We start from the raw sequence: 9187 nt of genomic DNA on the forward strand, positions 1-9187 counted from the left end.
TTCTTTTCCCTTTTTGCTTCCTTTATGATGAATTCCTGTTCTGTTCTTCAACTGTATAGAAGTGTCTATTTGTACGTCTCTAAATGTTTTGATGAATTGAACATGGTGGACCCTCTTGTAAACAAGTGCAATGCTTAATTGGGTCGTCCACTCAGTCACAGTTAACAGTCTTTGCATTGAGTTTGTGCTTGAAATGTACTGTAATTCTTCAAACTGTTAATAAATATTTCAATCAATCAATCAAAAGGGAGGGGCCTATGAAAGCGACTTTTCTAGTTATTATTATTATTATTATTATTATTATTATTATTATTATTATTATTTAAATGTATTTAATTTGTCAAAACACCAGTATTCATCCTCATTAAAACCTAATTAATGAATTACTAATTATCCACAATTAGGGACTATTGAATACTGCATATGAATATTGTTCATTGTCATGATCCGCCACTGCTGTAAAACTAATTAGACAGAGAGTTTCTTCACCCAGCTGAGTTCTGACTGCCACAGAGGAGCGCAAACATAGATACTTTACAGTATCTATGTATGTAAACTGTGAAATATAATTCACATGACATGTTAACACGTCCCCACTAGTGCCTTCAGAGGAAAAACCCATGTCATAACTAACACGCAGGCTGTACATTTTGTACAAACTCCCAGCAAAGAGATAAGAAGCCATGCGTTCCTTCCAGTATAAAAGACCCTGCTGGATGCGTGCTATATAGAGTCAACCTGAAACCATGGCCTTCCTGTCGATCCTCTCCTGCCTTGCCTTTGTCGGCGCTGCCTATGGTGAGTACTGTACTGTACTGTACTGTACTGTAGTATACCTGTCCTGTACCTGTCCTATGGTGAGTATACCTGTCCTGCGTGCATGTACATTTGCTTATAAAGTACTGTACTTTTAGGCCTGAGGACGATTCTACAAATGCCTTCTAAATCCTGACAGTTTTCTGGAGAAAGAAAACCCTGTTTCTATGCCATCGTCATTCTCAAACAATGTCATGATGCCCCAAAAATATATGTAACTGGTAATCCTGGTCACTAAAATGCCTCCCCCTGGCCAGCCGGGGCGCCTGGTGAATAACGTGTTCCTTCCACGCACTACGTCCAACCAGGGAAACTCCCCCCCCCCCTGTCAGGTGGAAAGGAGCAACTGGGACACTCAGGCATGAAGGAAGCATGAGTTCAAGTCCGTTGCTCTCCCCTTGTCCCCTATAGGGGACTAGGTTGGTGGAGGGTGTGTAGAGCCCAGGATCACATTAGATGATTGACACAGGGGTGAAAAATTGGTTACAAAATCGTGGGATAAAAAAATATATTAAATATATATATATATGTAACTGGCCACCGACCCCCATCTGAAAATATGTTGTTCCAGGTAGCTCGTAGCGCGGCACTCTGTGCTGCGCTATGAGCTTGTATAGCTAAAAGTTTAACATAACCCCTAAAACACCAAAAGGGGTTCCCTTACCACCCAGAAGGGGTTAAGTACAGTATCTGAGGTACTGTATGTGTGTGTGTGTGTCTCTCTTTCAGGCTGTGGCGTTCCTGCCGTCACTCCGGTGGTCACTGGATACTCCCGCATCGTCAACGGGGAGACGGTGGTGCCTCACTCCTGGCCCTGGCAGGTCTCCCTGCAGGTACAATAAATAGCTACCTACCGCCATTTATTTGTTATTGATTGATTGTAAACTTTATCGAAAATGTATTCAAAAAGATACAGACACAAGAAGGCCGTTAGGCTTGTTTCCGCTGTGTCCGTTTAGGGGAAAGGGGACACAGGGAGTAACAAAACCAAACAGACAAAAACGAAATAGCGTTTGTATTTTGCCCTGCTGACCCTGTTCCTTTTGGGGAAGGAGGGACAGGAGACAAAGACATAACAAGAAACAAAAACACCCAAAAAGGTACAAACCCCCCCCCCCAACCAATAACCAATAAAAACTAGATATTTTTTTTGTCCTATTTTTTTTAACCTATTCTAATCTAAAAGGTCAGTATTGATTTAAAAATGTAGGTCATGTTATCAGCCAACCAGCTTTTTAATGTGAATTTTAAGTTTTCGACGGAACTGATGTTTACAACATCCCTGTCTCTGACTGTGTCCCTTCTGATGGACATGTCTGTGGGTCTATCTAGTGTGTGCTTCTATCTATGTGTCTATAATTTAATGGGCAATGCAAAATAAAATAAAAAATATTTTTCAGTCTAAGGTAGCCTGGCTCCAGCCCCTAAATCGCTAGCCACATAAAAAAATTATGTTCAGGCGATTTAGGGGAGTGAATGGAGTAATGGAGTGAATGGAGTAATGGAGTGAAACAAAATGAAAATTCAGTGTGTCAGGCTAAGTCTAAGGAGTTTTACTTCTTTTTCTATACGGTGAGCGAGTCTTTTCCTGTCAAAGTTTCCCTTATGTTTTTGAGACCACCGCTACCGTAGTCAAGTTTGAAGAAAAAAAGGACGAAGAAAGGCGCAACAGTTTTCTCAGTGCTTCAATGCATTTATTCCATCATCATCTTTTATTTTCTTTCTTTCTTTTCTACTGTGTGTGTGTGTGTGTGTGTGTGTGTGTGTGTGTGTGTGTGTGTGTGTGTGTGTGTGTGTGTGTGTGTGTGTTCGTTCGTTCGTTCGTTCTGTACGTGGCACCGGCTGTGAATTCAGGATTACACCGGCTTCCACTTCTGTGGCGGATCCCTGATCAACGAGAACTGGGTTTTGTCTGCTGCCCACTGCAATGTCAGGTACAGTACAGCACAGCACAGCACAGCACAGCACAGTACAGTACAGTAAAGTACAGTACAGTACAGTACAGTACAGTACAGTACAGTACAGTACAGTACAGTACAGTACAGTACAGTACAGTACAGTACAGAAGGAAGCAACATGCTACCCTGTTCACGTATAAAGCACTAATTGGTAAACTACCTCTGTATTTAACAAAACTCAATACATCAGTTTATGGTACCAGATCACAAGATAAGCTTTTGTTACCAAAAACTACTGCTAAATCGAGAGATACTGCCTTCAGGGTGTACAGTATGCTCCACATTTATGGATTAATTGTCAAAACAAATTGAAGTTGAAATGTCCTTGTTTCATTTAATACTTTTAAAAGACTCTTAACTGACCTCACACTAGAGGAAGGCATAGGCTACAGTATCTATGAACCTGCTTTCTGTAATATTTGGTTATAAGTTTTTTTTTTCTGTGTGTATATATGCTTGTGTATTATATTTGTCATGTATGTAAAATCATTGCTGTAAATGTTTCAATCAGTCCAGCAGCTCCCTCTGACATTCACATTCTATTCATACAGAACACATGATGCAGGGGATCATTTACAAAAATGAGACGTCTAAGGGCTTTCGCTTCTAGTGATTTTTACTAGTTGACTAGTTTCCTAGTTTACTAGTCGACTAGTTGTTTAACTAGGCCTACCTATTTTCTTTAAATAATAGTTGTACATTTAAAAACGGTGTACATTGGTTACTATAACTATAATCTTGCTGATCTTGAGGCCTACAAAAAAATTATCTATCGACTAGTCAACTAGTAGGCTACCAACAAGGTCCACTAGTGGATATTTACTAGTCGACTAGTTGAATAGTCGACTACTAATTTAAGCACATGCTACTTCAGTCACATGTTACTTCAGTCATGCTAGTGTTAAAGCCTTCTGTCACATGTTACTTCAGTCATGCTATAGTGTTAAAGCCTTCTGTCACATGTTACTTCAGTCATGCTATAGTGTTAAAGCCTTCTGTCACATGTTACTTCAGTCATGCTATAGTGTTAAAGCCCATCGTTTCCTTTGCAACCTTTTCAGAACGACCCACCGCGTGCACCTGGGCGAGCATAGCAAGGTCTCGAAGCCTGACCACGCCCATATCCGGAATGTTGCAAAGGTACAGTATGATGTTCTGTTTCATATGGACATAAACATGATTTCCTTTACTGTACATTTATTATCAGGATACTCTATCAGGCTGCAATCTTTACACTCCTCTCCTTGACCTGCTCATAATACATTTTGTCATGTCCCTGCGGGCTACATATTGGAAAATACAGTTGAAGCCATGTGTAGCCCCCTCCGGTAGATAGATACGCCACAAGGCGTTCTTTGTTGTACAGACATTTATTGCGTATGCCAGATGCCAAAATGCCTTGTGACATATACCGGAGGGGGCTACAGTGAGAACTCATTGGCCGCATCCACTTTGGGGGGAATAAACGGGGGAAATCTTCTCAGTATCGGCACAATTGAGTCTTTAACTGATATCATGAGCTGTACTCAAAACAGCAGATCTACATGTGGGCAGCAGCAATGCACTTTAGCTGTTGCACGCTGAAGCTCTCTTCTCAGAATGAACTGGCTCTGCCCTGCTCAGCTAATTACCAGTGATCGAAACCACCCAGCTTGCTCATCAGCAGATCAGGCTTCAGCTGCTCAGAGGTTAAAGTGACCTTAGTCAATCAATCAAACATAAATCACCTCAATACACATTGAAAACAAAGTAAAAACACACGAAATTGACATGAAACCAAAAACATTATGAACTTCTTAACTTATGTACTTATTTATAAATAAACTTTTATTTCTGAAGGCAGCTTTTAATCTTGATGACAGCTACACCATACACAACGTTGACTTGCGTCATTTCTCCGATCAGGTCTTCAATCACCCCGACTACAACCAGTACAACATGAACAACGACATCAGCCTGATCAGGCTGGACGGCCCCGCCGAGATGGGCCGCGTCGTGTCGCCCGTGTGTGTGGCCGAGAGCGGCGACCACTTCCCCGGCGGGATGATGTGTGTGACCACTGGATGGGGCCTGACCCACCACACTGGTGAGTGACCACTGGATGGGGCCTGACCCACTGGATGGGGCCTGACCCACTGGACAGAGATGGGCAGTATTTGAAATACATGTATTTGAAATACGTATTTGAAATACTTTTTTGTATTTTGTAATTTGTATTTCGCTGAGATGGAAGAAATTAGATGTATTTTGTATTTAAATACATTTTTGACCCAGTATTTGTATTTTGTATCAAAATACATTTTCAATATATTTTGCCCATCAGAGATGGGCAGTATTTGAAATACATGTATTTGAAATACTTTTTTGTATTTTGTAATTTGTATTTCGATGGGGATGGAAGATGTATTTTGTATTTAGATACATTTTTTGACCCAGTATTTGTATTTTGTATCAAAATACATTTTCAATGTATTTTGCCCATGGGGCCTGACCCACCACACTGGTGAGGGGAGGACGTTTCAGTGACCAGACTATTGTACAGCGGCCAGTTCAATTAGGCCTACCTAGAATAGAATAGGATGGCCCAAAGTGGAAGGTGGAGCAAACTGGTGTCTCAACCACCATGTCTTTATCGTGAAGGGTTATCGTAAGTTATTCTATACTCTTGTTCGGTATATAAGCTTCAGGGTGATTGATTTCACCCTGATCTTCTCATCAAGCATAACGAGAATTCCATATGACAAATACATGTATGTTCTGATATAGCTGAAATTAAGCTCAAACCCAGTAAGACCCAGAAACGATTCTACAAAGTTCTTCTAAATCCTGACAGTTTCCTGAAAAACCCTATGTTTCTGTCAGTCGTTCTCAAACATTTTCATGTCAAGGACCCCCGAGATTATAGCCTTATATGTAATTGGCCGCCGACCCCCATCTGAAAATATGTTGTTCCAGGGACTCCCCCCCCCCCCCCCCCCCCCCCCCCCCCCCCGAAGCAAAGATTTGAGTTAAAATGTTCGCTCTGAAAGAATATATATTCGAAATTTGCGCCACATTTTCGCAGATAGCAGATCTACTAGCTCGTAGCGCGGCACTCGTAGATCTGCTATTTTCCAATAGCTAAAGTATAACACCAGAATGGGCCTGACGTGTGTTTTCTCTCCAGCTCCCGACACCCCCGCCCTGCTCCAGCAGGCCGCGCTCCCTCTCCTCTCCAACAACGACTGCAAACGTTTCTGGGGAAACAGCATCACTGACCTGATGATCTGTGCCGGAGCCTCGGGGGCCTCGTCTTGCATGGTGAGTGACCGGGAGCGATTTTAGACATGAAACCATGGAGTCTGTGTGGAGTCTGCATGTTCTCCCCGTGTCCCCTAGGGTAGGTACCCTGACATGGTCTCCCCGTGTCCCCTAGGGTAGGTACCCTCACAAAAAACATGCAGGTCACTAAACTGGTCACTAAACTGCTTCCCCCTGGCCAGCCGGGGCGCCTGATGGAGGGGAAAGGAACTGGTTGGAATAACGTGTTCCTTCCACGCGCTACGTCCAACCAGGGAAACCCCCCCGTCAGGTGTAAAGGAGCAACTTATTGGACACTCAAGCATGAAGGAAGCATGAGTTCAAGTCCGTTGCTCTCCCCTTGTCCCCCATATATGGGGACTAGGTTGGTTGAGGGTGTGTAGAGCCCAAGATCACATTAGATGATTGACACAGGGGTGAAAAATGGGTTACAAGATTTGGGATACAAATATATATATTAAAAAAAAGAAACCATGGAGTCACCAAATTATGACTTGGTCTTGTCCATTTCTGTCAATTTTATTATTTACACACCATTAGCCTATAATGTTCCTATTTTGATCATGAAGCCCACAAACTGAATGTCAAAGTCTCCATGTTTTCTCCATAATGTGTATTACAATGATTTACTATGACACTATAGCAATATGGCATTATTAGACATGATGACCATGGAGTCAAATTATGTCTGTACACGGACAAGTGTGTCTGGAATTCTTTATTAGGAACAATCCCTTGATATGAACCATCTCGTTTTCAAGGGGGTCCGCAATTCACAAAATACACTTCATACACTTTTTTACAAACTATTCAACCAGACAAAACAAAACAATTCCTAGATAAACAAGAAACAAACAACAAAACAAAAAAACAACAAAACAAAAACTGCAACAAAACAACATTTTGTCTGACAAAACGTAGACATAACACATGGATCATTGTCATCAGTGTCTGTGGCAAAGACTTGGTCTTGTCCATTTTCTTATTTACACACCATTTAGCCTATAATGTTCCTATTTTGATCATGATGCCCAAAAACTGAATGTCAAAGTCTCCATGTTTTCGTCATAATGTGTATTACAATCAACGACGTAGAGTCTGTGGGGGCCACGGGGCCACAGCCCCCATGAAGATTCCCAGGGCCCCTTTAGGCCCCCATGAAGATTTTCGTGGACATTTTACATTTACATTACATATTTTCTGGGAATTCCGAACATTTTGGACCTCTCCGCCGGCAATCTGAGAATCCCATCGTCAAATATTCGGGAAAACAGCGCCTCCCCTGTTCCTCAATTGTTGCAAGGCAACAGTCTGTCTTGAGAGACACCGGCCGTCCAAGAGGTGTTAAAAAGTGCTAATCGGGTTTCTTTTGTAGTTGTTCTTGAGGCGTGACATAATAACACTGATCAAGAATTCACCAAAGAGACCTAACCCTACACAGACTAGTGAGACTACACACTGACTCGAGAAAAGACCCATATCGTCCAAAATAGGCTGATCAGTCGCTGTCTGTGTATAGGCTAATTCATTGGTAAAAGTATGCTAAATAACTCAATTTTAGACCATTTGGGAAATAAATAAATAAATAAATCCGCGACAGTCCCCCCCAACGCAATTCTGTAGCCTACCCAAAGGTAAAACGCACCCGCCGCCTATGATCTCTATCTCTCTCTCTCTCTCTCTCTCTCTCTCTCTCTCTCTCTCTCTCTCTCTCTCTCTCTCTCCGTATCTCTCTATATCTCCCTCTCCCTCTCTCTCTCTCTCTCTCTCTCTCTCTCTCATAATAATAATAATATAGTCCTGAAAGTCCTCACCTTGGCTTGGACATTGGCCTATAGAAGCTGCTTTAAAAGTACCAGCGAAAACAACCCCCCCTCAAGCCCCCCCCCCCTCAAGGGGGGGGCTTGAGGATTGATCAAACTCTTCGGCTCTGACTACAATGATTTACTATGACGCTATAGCAATATGGCATTATTAGCAACTAATAGGCTTACTAGTGGTTCCCACATGTTTTATTTGCAAAGACCCCCTTACTGTAACTCTGAGAACCTGTTATTCATTCATGTTTCTGGTAATATTATCTGGTATATATTAAATGTTATAGTATGGGGTCAGTAGCCTATGCATTTCAAACTGGGCATCCTTTTCAAATGGGGTCTTCCCCTGAAAATTAATTTTCAGGGCAAGACCTCGATCTCGCGCGTGCCGACTCGGCCCCCAGCCTGGTGTTACCCTAGTCAAAATATGGCCCTTGAGGGAAATTAATTGGGGAACCCTGATATATGTCCATGGCAAAAAATAATAATAATAACAAAAACGGCCTGCTTGTTGTTTCAGGGTGACTCTGGTGGGCCTCTGGTCTGTGAGAAGGCCGGAGCCTGGACCCTGGTTGGCATCGTCTCCTGGGGCAGTGGGCAGTGCAGTCCCTCCATGCCCGGTGTGTACGCCCGCGTCACCGAGCTGCGGGCCTGGATCGACCAGACCCTCGCTGCCAACTAGAACATGTCATCTATATACATACAGTTTACACGTACTATAGTGCACAATCAATAAAACAACCAATTATTCAAACATGGTGCCTCAGTGTATTTGTCCAATTGTGCCATTAATGGAGTTGGAACAGCAGATGTTGCAGGAGGCGGAGGAACACACCTTGACCACACCTTCACGCCATCCTCCGACCCTCCACGCCAATCTACCAGAGCCAATTTTTACCCGCCCAACACAACCCAGCACCCGCTCTGCTTTTCGTATCCCGCCACCATCCCCATCACCACCACCACAGGACCAGCAGCATCTCCACTCTCCTCCATCTCCTCCTCCCTCTCTCCTCACCTCCTCCCCCCTTCCTCGCAGTTCCCACGGGGGGATCACGCCCCCCCCCCCCCCCCCCCCCCCCCCCCCCCCCCACTCTCCTCCTCCCCCTACTCTCCTCTTCATCATTTCATTCATTCATTCATTCAATAAAATCTTTAAACCTTCCAACTAGTGAATTGCTTATTGTTTGAATGAATACATCTTGGATTAATTCTTCCTGGGGCTTCTTCCATTATAAATGGTTCAAAATCTACAAAGTAAATGAGTAGTTTTAAAGTTTTAAAATAATCGTAGCG

The 9187-nt window shown here is 43.0% G+C and overlaps 1 protein-coding gene across 1 annotated transcript; it reads left to right on the forward strand.

Annotated features, from left to right (window-relative positions):
* Positions 1 to 746: 746 nt before the first annotated feature.
* LOC310867817 (chymotrypsin A-like) lies at positions 747 to 8573 on the forward strand (the record flags this gene model as incomplete). Its single annotated transcript, XM_083777961.1, has 7 exons — positions 747 to 798; positions 1546 to 1649; positions 2671 to 2750; positions 3836 to 3914; positions 4680 to 4860; positions 5941 to 6074; positions 8412 to 8573. 7 exons carry the CDS (start codon positions 747 to 749, stop codon positions 8571 to 8573), a joined length of 792 nt encoding a protein of 263 aa, XP_083634087.1.
* Positions 8574 to 9187: the final 614 nt, after the last annotated feature.

This window comes from Protomyctophum parallelum (assembly GCF_964188405.1).
Source record: "Protomyctophum parallelum genome assembly, chromosome: 12".
Lineage (NCBI taxonomy): Eukaryota > Metazoa > Chordata > Actinopteri > Myctophiformes > Myctophidae > Protomyctophum > Protomyctophum parallelum.